Source organism: Zalophus californianus, chromosome 11 (assembly GCF_009762305.2).
Source record: "Zalophus californianus isolate mZalCal1 chromosome 11, mZalCal1.pri.v2, whole genome shotgun sequence".
NCBI lineage: Eukaryota > Metazoa > Chordata > Mammalia > Carnivora > Otariidae > Zalophus > Zalophus californianus.
Genome location: NC_045605.1, coordinates 16,957,043 through 16,977,798, shown reverse-complemented (window position 1 = coordinate 16,977,798; position 20,756 = coordinate 16,957,043). Strand labels below are relative to the sequence as shown.

Genomic DNA, 20,756 nt, shown 5'->3' with positions numbered 1-20,756 from the left:
TTTGTCTCCGCTTCCCCTGTCCCTGATCTTCTAAATATTAAATCCCCCAAATGGCTCAATCCTTGTTTAAAATCCTCTCCTCTTTCTTGGCACCAAAATGTTGCTTGGCAAGGAACCCTCGATTCCCTTGTTTTTGTATTTTCATTTGGTTCTTCATTGCTATTTTCTTTTGAGCTGTTTGTAAATTGTTTAGGGGAACGGAAGACTCTGCATAAATTAAGATGAATCAATCTGACTCAGGGAACAGAGGCTGAGTTTCCGCCCCCTCCCCTGAAGGAAAAATAAGCATATCTTCCAAACACACACCTGTAACCCTCATCCTTCCCACCCCCCGGCAGCTCCCCTGCCCAGATCACTAGATTCCCATTCTCTTGGATGCCCATTTGTCTCTGAACCTCTGTAGCTTAAACTCTACCCCCCAAAATCAGACCAGGACAGGAGCCATTAAAATCTCATTGAATAGTTCAAACAATCTGGGTTTTATTCAATGAAATAAACACTTAATTACAAACATCTGTTTTAGCCTAAATTCTAATTACTTAACCTAGCCATCTGTAATTTTAATGATTTTCTACGATTTTTGTTCTTTGCAGTGTGATTAATGGGAATGGCATGTGAAAATAGTGGGTATGTGTCTCCATCCACAGCTCGCCCGCTTGCAGTTCGCATAGCATCAGGCGGGAAGCAGGGGAATTGCGTGCTGTCAGCCACCTGGAGGTGCAGCCTGGGCCTGGGTGGTGGTGCTCAGCTCTCTCTCTCGAGGTTCCTAACCCCTCAGCTCAGATGCTCCCTCTCTGTCCTCAGAGCAGCCCCCTTTCCAGCAGCCCCCTGGGGCATATGGGGGCGGGGAGGCACACAATTCGGGAGGAAGAGAAACGGACAAGAGAGATGCCAAGGGTGCAGAAGGCAGATGGAGTGTAGGGGAGGAAGGGGAAAGGGGAAGGGAGAGGGTGGTCGGGGGAGGAGAAGAGGGGAAGGGAAGAGTCCGGGGAGAAGACACGAGAAGGAAGAGAGACTGGACCTGAGACAGAGAGACAGGGCAGAGGGGAACGGGGGTGGGGGGGTGAAGAGAAGAGGGCCCTGGAGGCAGGACAGAGCAGGTCCCTGTGGAGTTGTCTGCAGCCTTTTGAGAAAGCTGGATGGGGAGACAGACTGGCCTGGGCTTTCTTGGAACTGATTATTTCTCGCCTTCCAGCTCCCCAGCAAATGAAAGGGCTGGGCTGTTTGTGCTGGGAATTTCAACCCCCAAAGAGACAGGAAGAGGCACTGCTTTTCAAAAGGCAGTTGCTAAGTGAGAAGGCTCGAGAAGGATTTGTTGCTGTTTGAAGCTGTGAGCTTTCTTTCCTTATTCCTCCAGGTGAGGAGTTTCTGTAACACCTCCCCTTCCTCCTCAGAGGCTACAGAGATGGTGGCTGCAAGGCTCTTGGCACCGAGAGGAAGTCTTGGGCTCTAATCTCCCTCTTCTGTGCCTCAGTTTCCCCATTTACCAAACAAGGGGTGTGTGACCACTCTCATCTGCTACTAGGATGCCATGAGGAGAAGAAAAGGGGTCGAGGTGGGATAATTTCGTGGGAAGCGCTCCAGTATTCCTCAGCTCTGCGCACAGATGAAACAAATGGAATGAGCACCCCGGTCTCCTGAGCTAGAAAGAACACATGTCCTTATTTTGCTGGCAAGAAAACAACAGGGCTTGGCCAAGAGAAAGCTGCCTGAGGAAGCGCCACAATCTGAGACCCAGGACTGACTGTCCCCTCCCGGGGACGAGGGCTAGGTCTCAGGCTCACCCTTCATCTCCTCACGCCACCCCTCTGAAGCAGGCTTGTACTCTTGTTCTCCACCCCCAACACAGAGGGAACCTCCGGAGAACCCCCTACTCCCTGAACGCTCCTCAACATTCTTGGGGAACATAGGATGCTGAGGCTCTGGGAGGTCTAGGATTGGATCGGGAAGGACAAAAATGAGGTCACGAGGGCTGCTTCCGTGTGACCAGACATGCGGCCCCAGCTCTACCCTGGATGCCTCCACACCCTGTACAGCGTCTCGCACACTAACTGAGCAGCCGTGAGGTCTTCACTTCCCCTTCCTCTGGGAAGCCTTCCCTGATCATTCCAGGCAGAACTAAGGGGCTTTGCTCTGCTTCCACAGGATAGGATCCCACGGGGGAGCATTTTCCTAGAGGTGGAGGCAGATCTCACTTCCCACATCATGAACCCCGGAAGGTAGAGGCTTTGGCTCTTCTTCACCAGGATGGACTATATGGGATGGGTCCCCATCCTTCATTCTGCCCTGGACTCAGACCCTTTGCCTTGTGACTCCTTACTTTTCTTCTCTAAAAGAGTAGAGCCTGTTTCCTCATTCCCTGACTTGGAATTTGTCTGTGTGCCATTCTTTGGCTAACAATGTGAGTCGGCAGTTGCTGTGTGCCCGTTCTGGGAAATTAGCACTAAAAGTCTGGTATGTTCCTACTTGCTTTGTCACTGTCCTGCCGTCACTGTGAGAATACGCCAGGCTGGCCTGCCTGCTGGGCCAGGGGAAGGATGAGAGGCACGTGGAGCCGGAGCTGCCCCAGCCCAGATTCATGGAGTGAACTGCTCAGATGAGCTGACCCCCAGCTAGATTAGGAATCTGTAGCTAATCCTCCCTCACCCCCCAGATTAGCTGACCTGAAGCTCAGAGGCATGAGCTACACAGATGCTTAGTGTCACATGTTAGTGACATTTGGGGGTTGGTTGTTACCCAGCATTTATACAACAAAAGCTACCTGATACATTAGTAAATGCCTATCCCTGTGGCTGCCATATAGCATGTTAAATTAGCTCATTCGATGAATAACTGTGATTTGAAGGTAGAATTATATTCCATTTTATCTTCACAAAAATCTCCTAAGGTGGTCAAGCAGAATCAGCCCCAAATGACAGATAAAGAATCTGAGGCTCAGAAGAGTTACATAACTACCAAAGATCACAGAGCGAGAACACGGCAAGGCTGGTATTTGAATCCAGGTCCTAGGCCTCCGAGGCTAGTGCTCTGTTGAGCGCGTGTGAGCACGGCTGGCCCCAGAGTCCCATGAAAGGCACTGACTGGCCTGCATGTCAGGTCCTTGCAAGCCCTCCTGCTGGGTCCTGGGCGGGCTTCTCACCTGCCTGCTTGTGGTCAGTTTGAGCGCTAATGGAAGGACTCGGCCCCTCCGAGAGCAACTGGAAATATGGCACAGGAACCTTTTATTTCACCCAGGCTGGGTGCCAAATGTGGAACAGTCTGGGTTGGAGAGCAGGTAGCAGGCTTTGTTTCCTTTCCTGGTATTATGCTGTGAGCCTTCCCAGTCTGCCAGCAGCTCATTAGAATACGGGAGCCAAGGCTGCAAGACCCGCTGGGAAACCAGGGGGCCAGGCCTGCATCCGGCTGGGAGGGACGAGGCCAGGCCTACCGTGACGCTGTGCCTGAGTATGTCCCTCACTGTCCTTAACCCATCTACTGGTGGTGAGAACCCCTTTCCTTCAGATGTCTCACCCCTGCCAAGTCCTTCCTGTGGATTCTCACCTCTTTCAAGTCTAAAATACCTTGTTGGGATGTGCTCCTTAAACCTTTCCTGAAACTCAGTTCTCAGGGGTCTTCTCCTCCCTGACTCCCTGATCATAGCTCCCTGAGCTCTGCATCAGCTCCGACCCCTTCGTTACTCCTTCCTTCCTAGGATTTCCACCAGGCCCCGCAATCATGGAGGTACACAGCTTGCTGGACGGGCACTCTGTCCACGCCCCTTCCTTCAGGAAGCCCACTGCTGGATCACCGCCTTGGCCAAACACTAACTAGGTGTCCATTTGTGCAGATGTCCAGAAACATCCTTGCCCCCAGACATGTATCAAAGACAGGTCTTCCTCCTATTTTAGAAGCCTTCCAGGGAAGGTCCCATTCCAGGAGGGTGCCCGGTTCCACTGCCACCTCTCAGGACTACTTCTTTTCCAGTTCCTCCTATCTCTAGCTCACTATTCCACCTTCCTCACTGATTCACTCATTTGTTCGATGAATACCCACTAACTGCTTTCACCTTGCCAGGCTAATTTACAGTGGCAACACAATGATGCTCCTAGAAAGGGGAAAAGGGCATAGCAGGTAAAACTTTGAACTGGGTTCTGATGCTAGTTCCTCTGCTTACTAGCTGTGTGACCCTGGGCTGTTTACTCAATCTTTCTGGGCCTCTGTGTCATCATCTGCAAAGTGAAGACACTGATAGCAGACCTTGGAAAAGTTATGGGAGCATCACGTGAGCTGCTTAAATGTAACGTGGCTGGGACAGGACCTAGAGAGCCAGGCAATCCCTGTCTCCTGAGAACTTGCCTTTTAACAGACGGACACGAGCCCACATACCAGACCTGCCCCACAGAGTAAGGACATCAAGGCCAGGGCAGCATGCCAGGGAAAACTTTGCTTCCATCACACACACAGCAGGGGAAGGAAGTACAAAGAGGGAGAACGTGGGTGAGGGCACAAAGAAAGTCTCTCTGCATGAGCTCCTACTCAGGGCAGTGGCCCAGCATGACGGAGAGAGCCCTGGACCAGGAGTCAGGAAATCCTAGAATCTAGTGTCACCCTGCAAAAGGCTTGGCATTCGCCTTTGAACAAGACCTCCACGTCCCCATGCTCAGCCCCATCCCCAGGCTGGGCTTTAGTTTCTTATCCTGAAAAATGAGGAAGCGGATGAGCTACATACAAGTGCCTTCCAAGAGGAGGACTGTTGGAGCCTAAACTCAAGCAGTTCTCAGCAACAGCATGATTGGGAGTCTGGCTGCAAGAGACAGACGGACATGAGGACATCACTAAATGACAGATCCCTACCTCTGCGCAGGGCTCTCCCTGCGGACCTCCAAGAAGCTTGCTGTTTCCAGCTCACTCCTCCCCAAACCTTCTCCCTTATAACCGCTTCCCAGCACTGGTACATACCTCTCTTTGAGCGGGGGCCCAACAGGGCTGGACCTCGGGAGGGTGCATGTACACGGAGGTGAAGGGGCGCAGGGAGGGCTCCGGCGGGTACTTACCGCAGGCCCCGTGAAGGGCACGTGGTCACAGTTCTCCTGCCACGACTGGTTGAGGCTCTGGGCAAACTCTTGGAAGAAAGCATGCGACTGGTTGAAGATGGAAAATCCCAGGATGTTGACACGGTCATCCACAAGGCTGTCCATTCTCTGGAGCGAGAACTCCTAAAAGATCCATGAATCAGAGAACAGGGTTAGCAAGGGCAGAGGCGTGGGGATAGAGCACGTCTGGGGCTCTCCGTCTAGTGCCATGAACACTTGCTGGCAGGCACTCTGCTAGGTACTCAGGGTCCAGAGAGAACCACGGGCTGCTCTTCTGAGAGCTCGTGGTGTTGGGGGAGTGGAGGAGGAAAAGAGAAATAAGCAGAATGGTCTCTAAGAAAGGGGTATGTGTAACGTGCACGGGACAGAAAGAGGAAAAGTCTAATGTGCCTGGGAAGCAGGACTGTGTCCACAGAAGGTGTGACCCTTTGAGCTGAGCCCTGAAGGGGCTCAGAGGTGTCCTCCAGGTGGCAAATGAGGATGGACAAAGGTGACTCCAGAAAGAAGTCACCACGGCGGCCGTGATCCAAAGGCACGGAGGTGAGCAAGTGTGGCCCTCTCAACCAGCTGCCTGCCATGTACTCGGACGGGGCATCGCGCCTCGAAGTGTGGTCCCCAGAGTACCTGCCATTGGAAGTCTCTGAGGTAGCTTAAAAAAAAAAAAAAAGTGACAATTCCTGGGCCCCACCCAACACCAACTGAATCTGAATCACCTGAGCTAAGGGCCAGGCGTCTGCCTTTTCAGCGGGTCTCAAGTTCACGTATGCAGCAACAGTTGGGAGTCGCCTGGTGAGCACATGGGACGCAGGGGGTGAGGGCATGGTGAGAGATGAGGTTGGGGTCAGCAGGGGCCAGAGCTCAGCAGCCTGGCTGGCGGGCTAGGCAGCCCGCACTTGATCCTGTAGAGGATGGGATCCGAGGGGACTGTCGGCAGAGGGGTGACAAAGCCAAATTTGCTTTCGAAGAATCTCAGCCCGAAGGTCTGCACAGAGAGTTGTGCCTTCACTTATTATTATATTTTCCCATTCATTTAACAGATATTTAAGTGCTTATCATGAGCCAGACCCAAAAGATATGAACAAGAGAGACACATGTCCTGCTTTTAAGGAGTCTGTGGGTTAATGGTGGAGGCAGACTGTAAGCACACATAAAAAACCCAGAATTTCAGCCATCTATGGGAGCACTGGTACACAGTGTGTGGGGGGGGTGTGCTGCAACTTGAGATGAGGGAGTCAGAGAGACCCCATCCAGGGTAGTGACATTTAGGGGCTCAATCGGGTTCTCCCAGGACCCACGCCCCTCTTCCAGGGCCCTGCCTGGCGTCAGCCGTTCTCTCAGTAAGCTAAAGCCTGCAGGCACGAGTCCCACCGAGGCTAGTCAGCGCCCAAGGGAGAAGAATCACCCTCCTCCGGCAGGGCTGAGCTCAAGCGTACAGGCCCTCCCTGGCTCTATGCAAGGAAACCAGGCAGAGAGGGGGTCCGTTTATTCATCTCACCAATGCCGCTCCTGGAGGAATGGCTTCCAATGCAGGTCAGGTCATCTTCACACCCTGAAGTCACCTCCATCACGCGTTCATTCCAAGTACCCCCCACACAGCTCCACACCCCATGGGGGCACGGTGGTTACAGAGCCCAGGACGAACCCAACAGCCACTCGGCCTGACAGAACAGATGGCAGGTGCCCCGGGCTTACTATCTGGCTGGGCAGAAGCACTGCTTCCATTCAGGCAGACTCCTTTTCTCAAGACGTAGCTCCTCCAGGGCCCTGGCCTATCCCCTGTGTCTTCACTGCTGTGCAGCGAGGGCCAAGGCCTGAGGCCGCAGACCTGAGCTCCCCTGCCCAGAGTCCAGCCTGATTAACTGCGGCTTGCAGACTGGAATCACAAAGGTTCCTTTGGAGCCTCCAACCCCTGACAGTGTGGAGTCGGATGAGGAGTAAGTGTATTTCGGATCCTGCCGCATTCCCATTAGGGGAACCCAGATGTGCCAGGGAACGTATTGATTCGTAAACTGGTACTATCTCTGGGCTCTTGAACAGGACACCTGCCCATGCGCTGTGGGCCACCAGCAGCACGAGGGGCAGATGCCTAATAAGAAGAGATGCATCTGGCAAGGGGCAGGGGAGGTGGCAGGGGCACAGAGCCAGGCTGCTGTCAGGCAACCGAGGGGCCTCACCAGCTGGAAGATGTGCCCTCTCCCTTGGCTTCCTTGTCAATGTGGCCCAACATCACCCCTCCCCTCTGCCCTTTCCCCCACACAGGTTGATGGAAGGAGGCCCAACTCAAGGGACCCCTGATGTCTGAGATGTCTACGGACTCCCTGGGGCTGTAGGTGCATATCGTGAATAAGGGCTCTGGTGTTCAAATCCAGGTTCTACACCGTACTGGACGGATGCACTTAGGGAAGGTCTTTAACCTCTCTGGGCTTCAGATCCTCATTTTGTAAAATGGGAGCCATCATGACAGCTGTTTCAAGGAACACGGAAAATGCACACAAAAGGCTTTGCATGGTATTTGGCACATGGAAGCCCTCAACGTATGACAGTGACCGAAATACGACCCTGAGATCTCAGGCACATGCCAGCCCTCCACGTCAGTTCCGGGAATGTGTTACCTTCAACTCTGTGCTCTGGGCAGAGGAAGACTGAATGAGTTAATTACAGACACTTAGAGACAGCCCTTCCAGAAGTCGGCCCATCTGTCTTCTTGCTTTTAATTCCTACCTTCTTATCCCTCAATTATATCGTTTTTCAAAGTTCCCCTTAAGATAAAAAGATCCAGGAGCTTCTTTGATAATTCATTCTATTCATAATGACTCATGGGAGAGCTTGCAAAAGGATAAGAACAGGGGTGGTGTGTTCTGTTATCATAATTTCCTGGGACACTCTAGACTCTACTCCTCGAGTGCCCTCTCAGGTAGGAAGTGCCTCTTTATGTCTAAACTTGGACAGTCCTGCTGCTTGTGAAGGTTGATTTCTAAATGAATAATGGGGAACAGCTGACCACTGCTGGTTTCTACATGACGAAAATCTTCTAAGCCAGTGTTTCCCAAAATGTGTTCCTTGGGACACTAGCTTTTCCAGGATGTTAATAGAAATTTCACAGAAACAACGTTCCCCATTAAGGTGAGAACGCACTGTATGTTATTTGTATCTGCCTCTTCAAGATTTATAACACACACTAGCAACGTTAAAGGTTTAAAGAAGTCCTGCAGGAAAGCAGCTTTTTAAAATTTTGTTCAACCCAGAACCTTCCAAATGTATTACCATGGAACACTTCTTTCTCCCAAAACCTATGAGGGTCTCACAGTAGTGTTCTACAAAACGTACACTGGGAAATGCTACTTTTTTTGAGGGGGGTGGGGAGAGAGAGAGAGACGGAGACAGAGAGGGCGCGTGTGTGCGAGCGGGGGCGGAGAGGGGGAGAGAGACTCTCAAGCAGGCTCCACGCCCAGCATGGAGGATGCAGGGGTGGGTCTCATGACCCTGAGACCATGAGATCGAAATCAAGAGTTAGACGTTTAACCGACTGAGATACCCAGGAGCCCTGGGAAATGCTACTCTAAACACATTCAAGGAAACATGGATTATAAACCCCAAATCAAGTGGCGGAAACATTTTGCTGAGAGGGATATTTCATAAAATTAACAAATTTCAGGATTGGAGGGGATTAAAAGCCATCTGGTTCCTGCTGCCCACCACAAACTCTAAGAACACACACCTGGCTCACTCGGTCCCCTCCACTCCCCCAACCACATAGTCTGGCTGGCTGCAACCTTACTTGAAATGAGAGAAGAAGCTGGAAGCCATGGGGTTGAACAGCTTCTTAAGGGGGTGGGGTGGGGCCTTCATTCTCTTCTTATAAATGGTTCAGGAAGGGAAATCCTAAGGGTCCCCACTCCTAACAGCTCCCTTCCTGCCAGGCCCACGGGCAACCCCTAAACGGTGCTACCGTTCAGTACCCTGTCCATTGCTAAGACACCAGGGGAACCACGGTGAAGAATAGAGCTGGGGGCCGCCTGGTAAAGCCGAGCAGCAGAGCAGACCAAGACCAAATCTTCCATTACTCCAAGTCTGCATAAATTCCTAACAGCTCCTGTGCTGCCATCACCCTCTCACGTTGTGTGTGGCCTTTCTCTCCAAAGGCCTGTATGTTCCCAGAGAACAACAATGTCTGCCTTGTCTTTGAACCCCACGCTGCACCCAGCATAGTGCCTGATACCTGGCAGTTGTCTGGTAAATGCTGGCTGAGGACTGTTGATTGAAGACATTTCTTGTCCGCTGAGGACCCTGGGGTCCCCAGTGTGCCTAACTCTTACCACTAGTCTGCAGTCTTCGTCCTACAGAAGGCATAAGAACATGAGTAAAGGGGAGGTGGAGCAAGATGGCAGAGGAGTAGGAGACCTGGATTTCCTCTGGTCTCAGGAATTCAGCTGAAGAGGGATCAAACCATTCTGAACACCTACGAACTCAACAGGGGATCGAAGAGAAGAGTAGCAACAACTCTCTGAACAGAGAAGCGACCACTTTCTGGAAGGTAGGATGTGCGGAGAAGTGAATCCGAGGCGATATTCGGGAGGATAGACGGCGGGGGAGGGGGCCTCCGTCGGACGCTTCTGGCAAGTGCTAGAGCCGCAGAGCACAAAATCGGAACTTTTAGAAGCCACTCCGCTGAGGGACGTCGCTGCAGTGGCTAAGCGGGGGGTGGAACCCTCGCGGGACAGTGTGGTCTCAGGACCCTCGGGGTCACAGAAAGACCGGGGGTGCCTGAGTGCAGCAGAGCTCCCGGGTATCGGAGCAGGGAAGCCGGCTGCAGAGACGGAGCCGAGGCGTGGGCTCTCAGCTCGGGGTTGCCATAAACTGTGATCCGCGGCCCAGTCGGGCCACTGCTCCTCCAGCGGGGACCCAACAAGCGGCAGATCAGGGAGACTCCCCTTCCTCCCTGGGGAGGAGCGGCGCGGGAGCGCACCGCAGGGATCTGCTGGGTTTGGAGACTCCACACGGGGTCGGGTGCCAGAGATAGAAACGCTCGGTCACAGGCCGGGTGAGCACGGAGTGCGGCCGGAGACCAGGGAGACGGGAGTGACTGCTTTTCTCTGGGGGCGCACTGAGGAGCGGGGCCCCGAGTTCTTGGCTCCTCCGGGCGGAGACTGGGAGGCCGCCATTTTTACTCCCATCCTCCAAAGCTGTGCTGAGAGCTTGCAGGGAACAAAAGCTCCTGAGAGCAAACCCGAGCAGCTTGCTTAGCCCGGACCGACAAGGGCGGGGCAATTCAGCCTCCGGCAAAGACATTTGGGAACCAGGGCAACAGGCCCCTCCCCCAGAAATCAGCACGAACAGCCAGCCAAGACCAAGTTTACCGATCAATGAGAACGGCAGAACTCCAGAGCTAGGGGAATACTGCACAGAGAATCCATGGGTTTTTTCCCATGATTCTTTAGTCTTTCAAAGTTATTTTTTTTTAACTTTTTTTATTTGAAATATTTTTTCCCTTTTTCAACCAACTATTATCAGTCCCCTTTTTTAAAAAACATTTTTATTTTTCATTTTTAGAGTCATATTCTATCCCTTCAGAGTAGTTACCCTTATTTTTGGCATATATATGTAAGTTGTCCTCTCTTTAAAATTTTGAGATACAGTTTCTTCTAACATATCAAAATATACCCTAAATCTCTAGTGTATGGCTTTGTTCTAGTCTCCTGCCTGATCACATTCTCTCCCTTTCTTTTTTCTCTCTTTTTTTTAAATCCTCTTCTTTCTTTTTTCAAACAACTTCTTATCAATTCCTTTTATAAATTTTTTTGTAATTTTCATCTTTACAATCATATTCCATCCCTTCATTGTATCAACCCTTATTTTTGTACATATATAAGTTTTTCTTTCTTTAAAATTTTGGGAGGCACTTTCTTCTAACAGACCAAAACACACCCAAAATCTAGTGTGTGGCACTGATCTATGCACCAGCCTGATACTATTTGATCATATTGTTTTTGTTTTGTTTTGTTCTGTTTTTGTTTGTTTTTATCTTTTTCTTTTTTCTTTCTTTCCCTTCTTTTCCCCCAGCTTCAGATCTTTTCTGATTTGCTTAGAGTATATTTTCTGGGGACATTGTTACCCTGTTAGCATTTTGTTCTCTCATTCATTCATTCTCCACTGGACAAAATGACAAGATGGAAAATATCACCTCAACAAAAAGAACAAGAGGTAGTACTGACCTCCAGGGACCTACTCAATATGGACATTAGTATGATGTCGGACCTAGAGTTCAGAATCATGATTTTAAAGATACTAGCTGGGCTTGAAAAAAGCGTGGAAGTTATTAGAGAAACCCTTTCTGGAGAAATAAAAGAACTAAAATCTAACCAAGTCGAAATCAAAAAGGCTATTAATGAGGTGCAATAAAAAATGGGGGCGCTAACTGCTAGGATAAATGAGGCAGAAGAGAGAATCAGTGATATAGAAGACCAAATGATGGAAAATAAAGAAGCTGAGAAAAAGAGAGATAAACAACTACTGGATCACGAGGGCAGAATGTGAGATAAGCAATACCATAAGATGAAACAACATTAGAATAATTGGGATCCCAGAAGAAGAAGAAAGAGAGAGAGGGGCAGAAGGTATATTGGAGCAAGTTATAGCAGAGAACTTCCCTAATTTGAGGAAGGAAACAGGCATCAAAATCCAGGAGGCACAGAGAACCCCTCTCAAAATCAATAAAAATAGGTCAACACCCCGACATCTAATAGTAAAACTTACGAATCTCAGAAACAAAGAGAAAATCCTCAAAGCAGCTCGGGAGAAGAGATATGTAACCTACAGTGGTAGAAACATTAGATTGGCAACAGACCTATCCACAGAGACCTGGCAGGCCAGAAAAGACTGGCATGATATATTCAGAGCACTAAACGAGAAAAATATGCAGCCAAGAATACTATATCCAGCTAGGCTGTCATTGAAAATAGAAGGAGAGATAAAAAGCTTCCAGGACAAACAAAAACTAAAGGAATTTGCAAACACGAAACCAGCCCTCCAAGAAATATTGAAAGGGGTCCTCTAAGCAAAGCAAGAGCCTAAAAGCAACATAGACCAGAAAGGAACACAGACAGTATACAGTAACAGTCAGCTTACAGGCAATACAATGGCACTAAATTCATATCTTTCAATAGTTACACTGATGTAACTGGGCTAAATGTCCAGCTAAATGTAAATTGGCTAAATGTCCCAATCAAAAGACACAGGCTATCAGATTGGATTAAAAAACAAGACCCATCAATATGCTGTCTGCAAGAGACTCATTTTAGACCCAAAGACACACCCAGTTTGAAAGTGAGGGGATGGAAAACCATTTACCGTGCTAATGGACACCAAAAGAAAGCTGGGGTGGCAATCCTTTTATCAGACAAATTAGATTTTAAACCAAAGACTATAATAAGAGATGAGGAAGGACAGTATATCCTACTTAAAGGTCTATCCAACAAAAAGATCTAACAATTGTAAATATCTATGCCCCTAACATGGGAGCAGCCAATTATACAAGCCAATTAATAACAAAAGCAAAGAAACACATTGACAACAATACAATAATAGTGGGGGACTTTAACACCCCCCTGACTGAAATGGACAGATCATCTAAGCAAAAGATCAACAAGGAAATGAAGACTTTAAATGACACACTGGACCAAATGGACTTCACAGACATATTCAGAACATTCCATCCCAAAGCAGTGGAATACACATTCTTCTCTAGAGCCCATGGAACATTCTCCAGAACTGATCACATCCTAGGTCACAAATCAGGTCTCAACTGGTACCAAAAGATTGGGATCATTCCCTGCATATTTTCAGACCATAATGCTTTGAAACTAGAACTCAATCACAAGAGGAAAGTCAGAAAGAACTCAAATACATGGAGGCTAAAGAGCCTCCTACTAAAGAATGAATGCGTCAAACAGGAAATTAAAGAAGAATTTTAAAAAATTCATGGAAACCAATGAAAATGAAAACACAACTGTTCAAAATCTTTGGAATGCAGCAAAGGCAGTCCTAAGAGGAAAGTATATAGCTAGACAAGCCTCTCTCAAGAAACAAGAAAGGTCTCAAATACAGAACCTAACCCTATACCTAAAGGAGCTGGAGAAAGAACAGCAAAGAAAGCCTAAACCCAGCAGGAGAAGAGAAATAATAAAGATTAGAGCAGAAATCAATGAACTAGAAACCAAAAGAACAGTAGAACAGATCAATGAAACTAGGAGGTGGTTCTTTGAAAGAATGAACAAGATTGATAAACCCCTGGCCAGACTTATCAAAAAGAAAAGAGAAATGACCCAAATCAACAAAATCATGAATCAGAGAGGACAGATCACAACCAACACCAAAGAAATACAAACAATTATAAGAACATATTATGAGCAACTCTATGCCAGCAAATTAGATAACCTGGAAGGAATGGATGCATTCGTAGAGATGTATCAACTACCAAAACTGAACCAGGAAGAAATAGAAAACCTGAACAGACCTATAACCACTAAGGAAATTGAAGCAGTCATCAAAAATCTCCCAACAAACAAAAGCCCAGGGCCAGATGGCTTCCCAGGGGAATTCTACCAAACATTTAAAGAAGAATTAATACCCATTCTTATGAAACTGTTCCAAAAAATAGAAATGGAAGGAAAACTTCCAAACTCGTTTTATGAGGCCACCATTACCTTGATCCCAAAACCAGACAAAGACCCCATCAAAGAGGGGAATTACAGACCAATATCGTTGATGAACATGGATGCAAAAATTCTCACCAAAATACTAGCCAATAGGATCCAACAGTACATTAAAAGGATTATTCACCACGACCAAGTGGGATTTATCCCTGGGCTGCAAGGTTGGTTCAACATCCACAAATCAATCAATGTGTTACAATACATTAACAAAAGAAAGAACAAGAATCATAGGATCCTCTCAATAGATGCAGAAAAAGCATTTGACAAAGTACAGCATCCTTTCTTGATCAAAACTCTTCAGAGTAGAGGGATAGAGGGTACCTACCTCAATATCATAAAAGCCATCTATGAAAACCCACAGCGAATATCATTCTCAATGGGAAAAAACTGAGAGCTCTCCCCCTAAGGTCAGGAACACAGCAGGGATGTCCACTATCACCACTGCTATTCAACACAGTATTAGAAGTCCTAGCCACAGCGATCAGACAACAAAAAGAAATCAAAGGCATCCAAATTGGCAAAGAGGAAGTCAAACTCTCACTCTTTGCAAATGATATGATACTTTATGTGGAAAACCCAAAAGACTCCCCCCCCACAAACTGCTAGAATTCATACAGGAATTCAGTGAAGTAGCAGGATATAAAATCAATGCACAGAAATCAGTGGCATTCTTATACACCAACAACAAGCAGAAGAAAGAGAAATTAAGGAGTCGATCCCATTTACAATTGCACCCAAAACCATAAGATATCTAGGAATAAATCTAACCAAAGAGGCAAAGGATCTGTACTCAGAAAACTATAAAATACTCATGAAAGAAATTGAGGAAGACACAAAGAAATGGAAAAATGTTCCATGCTCGTGGATTGGAAGAACAAATATTGTGAAGATGTCAATGCTACCTAGAGCAATCTACACATTCAATGCAATCCCCATCAAAATACCATCCACTTTTTTCAAAGAAATGGAACAAATAATCCTAAAATTTGTATGGAACCAGAAAAGACCCCGAATAGCCAGAGGAATGTTGAAAAAGAAAAGCAAAGGTGGTGGCATCACAATTCCGGACTTCAAGCTCTATTACAAAGCTGTCATCATCCAGACAGTATGGTACTGGCACAAAAACAGACACATACATCAATGGAACAGAATAGAGAGCCCAGAAACGGACCCTCAACTATATGGTCAACTAATCTTTGACGAAGCAGGAAAGAATGTCCAATGGAAAAAAGACAGTCTCTTCAACAAATGGTGTTGGGAAAATTGGACATCCACATGCAGAAGAATGAAACTGGAACATTTCCTTACATCACACACAAAAATAGACTCAAAATGGGTGAAAGACCTAAATGTGAGACAGGAGTCCATCAACATCCTAAAGGAGAACACAGGCATCAACCTCTTCGACCTCAGCCATAGCAACTTCTTCCTAGAAACATCACCAAAGGCAAGGGAAGCAAGGGCAAAAATGAACTACTGGGACTTCATCAAGATAAAAAGCTTTTGCACAGCAAAAGAAACAGTCCACAAAACCAAAAGACAACTGACAGAATGGGAGAAGATATTTGCAAACGACATATCAGATAAAGGGCTAGTATCCAAAATCTATAAAGAACTTATCAAACTCAACAGCCAAAGAACAAATAATCCAATCAAGAAATGGGCAGAAGACATGAACAGATATTTTTCCAAAGAAGACATGTGGCCAACAGACACATGAAAAAGTGCTCCACATCGCTCGGCATCAGGGAAATCCAAATCAAAACCTCAATGAGATACCACCTCACACCAGTCAGAATGGCTAGAATTAACAAGTCAGGAAACGACAGATGTTGGCGGGGATGCGGAGAAAGGGGAACCCTCCTACACTGTTGGTGGGAATGCAAGCTGGGGCAGCCACTCTGGAAACAGGATGGAGGTTCCTCACAAAGTTGAAAATAGAGCTACCCTATGATCCAGCAATTGCACTACTGGGTATTTACCCCAAAGATATAAATGTAGGGATCCGAAGGGGTACATGCACCCTGATGTTTATAGCAGCAATGTCCACAATAGCCAACCTGTGGAAAGAGCCAAGATGTCCAATGACAGATGAATGGATTAAGAAGTTGTGGTATATATACACAATGGAACATTATGCAGCCATCAAAAGGAATGAGATCTTGCCATTTGCAACGATGTGGATGGAATTGGACGGTGTTATGCTGAGCAAAATAAGTCAATGAGACAAAGACATGTATCATATGACCTCACTGATATGAGGAATTCTTAATCTCCGGAAACAAACTGTGGGTTGCTGGAGTAACGGGGGTGGGAGGGATGGGGTGGGTGGGTGATAGACATTGGGGAGGGTATGTGCACATTCTGCGTGGAGCACTGTGTGTTATGCACAAACAATGAATCATGGAACACTACATCAAAAACTAATGATGTAATGTATGGTGATTAACATAACAATAAAAATTTTAAAAAGTAAAAAAAAAAAAAAGAACATGAGTAAAATTTGCACCACCCCCTGATTATCCTCTGGAGGTTGTATTATTGTATTTTGAAAAACAAATTCCTGACAGCTTGTTTTCTTATCACTTGGCTTTCACACTAGAACCTTTTTAAATGTGTATGCATGCATGTATGTGAGTGTGTGCATGCGTACGCGTGTGTGTATGTGTGTGTGAATTTTTGAGTGTGCAATAATTTGCGGGGAACTCCATAACTACAGTCAAAGTCATGTCACAGCCACAAATGGATTCAGGGGACGGTTACCTTGGATGAGGGGCATTTTGAACAGGCCCAGAAGGAAAGCCTCATGGCTAAGGGCTGGAGAGCAACACAGAGAGGTCATCAGGAATGGTACAACCCAGCTGAGTGCCCCTCACTTTCTCCAACAGGTGTGACATTTCCAGTGTCCTGGTCTACCAGTAGGCAACCACTCACCAGCCACCTGCAGAGACTTCATGGCTCTCCAGCCACCAAGCCAGAAGCAAGGGCAGGCTGTGAGTCGGGGGACAAGGTCGGTCAACTAGAGGTAAAAGCACAAGAGCTTTGAATGATGCAGATTCAGTTCCGCTGCTTGACTTTAAGGAGAAAAGCGGGAAGATAAATCATGGGCTCCTGGGTACAATCCAACCCCTACCCCTACATCACTTGGACCTGGGCGCCTGAGTGAAACAGGAGGTAGCACAGGTGACATTCTATGATGTTCTGTCTCCCCGGCAGCCCCTTCTCTCTTGTATTCCTCACCCAGGAAGCGCATTACTATTACCCCGGTGACGTAGCCTAGAAACTCCAAATTCTCCTTCATCTTTTAACTCCACTTCTAGCCAGTTGCCAGTTTTGTCAAATCTGTCTCTCAAATGTTCCCTGAATGTCTCTTGAGTCTGTCCCTCCCTTTCCAACCCCACCAGGTCAGGCCTTCATCACTTCTCCTTTGCAACAGCCTGTTACCTGACACCACACCTCTGACCTCAGGAGACATGGCCACTCCACTGCCCAACTCCCAGGTGCCATTGACATCGATGGCAGTGAGAGTGGCGCCCCCTGGAGTTGTGCAATGTGCTGGTCTCATCGGGACATTATGTACTACATCAGGATGTAGTAGAAAGAGCATAGCTCTTTGAAATAAGACGATGCTGGGTTCCAACCCTGATTTGGCCACAGACTGGTTGGGTGATCCTGGGCAGGTCAGTAACCTCTCTGAATATCAGCCTGCTCACCTGTAAAATGCAGGTAAGAACATCTACCTTGCAGGGGTAATTCATGGAAAGTGGCTGGCGCATTATAGGCATTCAAGACATGTGAGTCCTGTTCTCCCCAAATGCAGTCCATCCTCCTTGCTGCCCCCTTCTCTCTCCTTTTCCTCATTCCTATGCTAGGGCTGGACCCTGACAAGGAGAAATATTTGGCCTGGGGGCTTCTCCTCCCTTTCACTCCCGAAGAAGCTTTTCTTAGCTACTTGTCAAATGAGAAAAGTTTTCCTGAACAAGTCACCATAAGGTGTTAGTTGCTTGGTGTGGCTATTTGTGTCAAGACAGAAGGCTTCAAGTTCCAGATCTTCCAACCATAAATAATTGTAACAAAGCAATACTTAGAATAATAATAATTGCTACAGTGCATTGACCACCAGCTGTGCGCCTGGTAAAACTAAGCACTTTCTGTGCAGGATTTCAATTGCTCCCGATAGCAGCCCTCTGACTGATGATAGTCGCTATGATCGCCATTGTGAGGCTGAAGGCACCAAGACCCAGAACAGTGAAGCGGCTCTCCCTAGGGCACACAGCTGTAAACAAAGGGGTCTGGACTCAAACCCAGGCCCAGCTGACATCAAAGCTAGTGCTCCATGTTCTCATACCACCCACTCACCCCGGTGTGGCCTCAATGTGGGGAGCATCCAGGGCCGGCGGCCCTCTGGGTTCACTGTGAGATGCTGTAAAAACAGCTGGAAAATTGAGTTATAATTTATTTCAGAACGCACACCTCAACTTAAAGACCGACGAGAAGATTCGCGGCTACAAAATGAACACCGGTAGTCTGAGTAAAGGGATTACCAAACATTAACTAAATTTCGGCGTGAGAAGGATTTTAATTACAAAGGGGTCCGGGGCTATGTGCGGGCCACAGACTGAGCAACTGAACAATGATCTTGAGAACATGGGAGAGCTGAGGTTTGCTCCACACCATTCAGCACAAAGAGCCCAGAGAAGGAATATGAGCAAACACTGGGGTGAAGCAGGTTGCGGGGGGCGGGGGGAGTGTCTGGAAATAAAGGTGGTATAATTGAAGATGTGTGTGGCTAAGGTGCAGAGAAAAGGCGGTGATGCTGCTTCATGACCTTGGCCATCTTGTGTGAATTGTTCAGGAGTCACAGTCATCCCTTAAGATCCCTCTACAGTCACCATCGTTTTGCCACAGATGCTTTCCTGCTGTCTCACTCATTGGGCTGTCTCGTTCATTGCTGTGTCCCTAGTGCCTAGAGAAAGTCAGTGACACCAAAAGCTGGCTCACTGGTTTAATGAAATGATTAGGAGAATAATTGTTCTGGACAGAGCAGGTATCAATGTGGAGTTATAACACTTTAAGTCATATATTGTCTCTGGGTATTTAGTCCTAGACTTTTCTCACTATAACCCCATGTTCCAAAACCAGTCTTTGTTTTTACATTTTTTAATCTCTTTATTTTTATCTCTTTAATTACACAAGTTTTCTCGGTACAAAGTCAGGGAAATAACATTTTGCGGTGTTGATGTGAGGCTTAAAAAAAGATAATACACAGGAAAAGCCCTCTGTAGACTCAAAGGATGATATGAATTCATTGAGTCACTAGTATTAGTAGAAGCAACAATAAAAATTGCTCAAGGAATCCATCTTGCGTGCACTTTGAGGGATCGTTAGTTAACAGGCAGGGAGGAGATGGCATGGGGTGGAGGCCACCAGATGTGCCACAAAGGTGAGCCTCTCCAATCCTGCGTAAAGCCCTCAGCCCTCGGTGGCCCAAGAAGCTAACAGCTCCCTTCTTGCCAGGCCCACGGGCAACCCCTAAGCAGTACCACCCTGATGGCTGACGACCTCTGAAATCTCCCCAAATTTGGCCACCTGGACCCAATCAGGTTGTGACTGTCTTTGCAGACCCTTCACTCCAGAATTGGTTTCTAGTCTTAACAGTGGTGTTTCAAACACGCCCTTGCTTTTTTGTCTGCTTTCACCCAAGACTCTGCCCTTGATCCCTTCACCTCCGTGCCCAGCCCTGGCTTCTCACTGCCTGAAAGCGGAGGCCAGCAGCCTGCATCACCCAAATCACAAGCCATTTATTAAACATCAGTTTATTCCTGAGTTAATAACATTAACTACTTCTGTTGACATGGTTCAACATAGCTTACGAGACACTTCCAGATACCACTTCTGGTCTTTACAAGCACAGTCAGAGTGGACAGGACATTCATATTCCCATTTGGGAGAAGAAGAAACTAAGGTGACAAGGAGTTAAGTGTCTTGCCCAAAAGACAGGCGGGATTAAGATCTGGGTGCTGGCTTATAAGATCAATGCTGATTGTCCCGTTTCTCCTAACTGTGTACTCAGAACTAGGTCACCAGGAGACACGGTATAAACTCAAATGCATGTGCCCTTCATTGAGGTTGTTAATGACTGACAACTTCTAATGTTCTCACTCCAGGAGTACTGAGAACACCAGAAGATTCCAATTTCTTAAGCCGTTATTATGAAGCTGGATTGACGGAAGATATCCTTAAGACTGTATCACGCCCAAACCTGAACTCTTCATCATTCACCCCAATCTGATCCCCTCCCTTGGTTGCTTATTTGTGAATGTGACCATTATCCACCCATCATTTGGTCCAGAACTTGTAACTCCTTCCTGTTTCTTCCATTCTCTCACACTCCCCATCTCATTCATTCCTGGGCAGATGTATTCACGGCTGTTGGAGAACATTTTACATCGTCAACGATCTCTTGAATCTTTCCTCCATCCCCATCCCCTCTGCCTCAATTCAGATCTTCACCAGCTTGTTCTTGGGCTACCAACTAATTGGTTTCCCTTCCTCCAGTCCCGCATTTCTCCAAGCTCCTTCTTGGTGCTATTGCTGGAGGGATCGTTCTAACCTCTACATTTAATCATGAGTCCCTCTCCACCTCCCAATGCTCCTCACCACGAACGGGACAAAACCTAACTCCTTAGTTTGACACACATGTCTTTTCCTGCTATGATTCCTGTCTACCCCTCTGCTCATTCTTCACCTTGACCTCTTCCATCACCCAAACCAGGCAGAACTGGCCATTGCCTCAACTGGGCCACCACTATACTTCACAGCTATACCTATCATCACTTAGAGCCTTTCATCACATGAGTTTGTTCAAAGCTACTTCCTGAGGACTGGGTGCTCTGGAGACAAATGCACTCACATTACCAGCATTTACGCTGGTGCACACCACAGAGAAAGAAGTCAACACTATTAGGATGCC

General features: G+C 47.5%; 1 protein-coding gene across 3 annotated transcripts in view; it reads right to left on the bottom strand.

The window, feature by feature from the left end:
- The window catches only part of GRIK4 (glutamate ionotropic receptor kainate type subunit 4), a 420,015-nt gene that overhangs the window by 106,848 nt on the left and 292,411 nt on the right, over nucleotides 1–20,756 (bottom strand). For all 3 annotated transcript variants that reach the window (XM_027581034.2, XM_035723069.1, XM_027581033.2), the window contains one exon: nucleotides 5,034–5,195. In XM_027581034.2, the coding sequence (XP_027436835.1) occupies nucleotides 5,034–5,195 (162 nt within the window). The remainder of the gene's footprint in view (nucleotides 1–5,033; nucleotides 5,196–20,756) is intronic.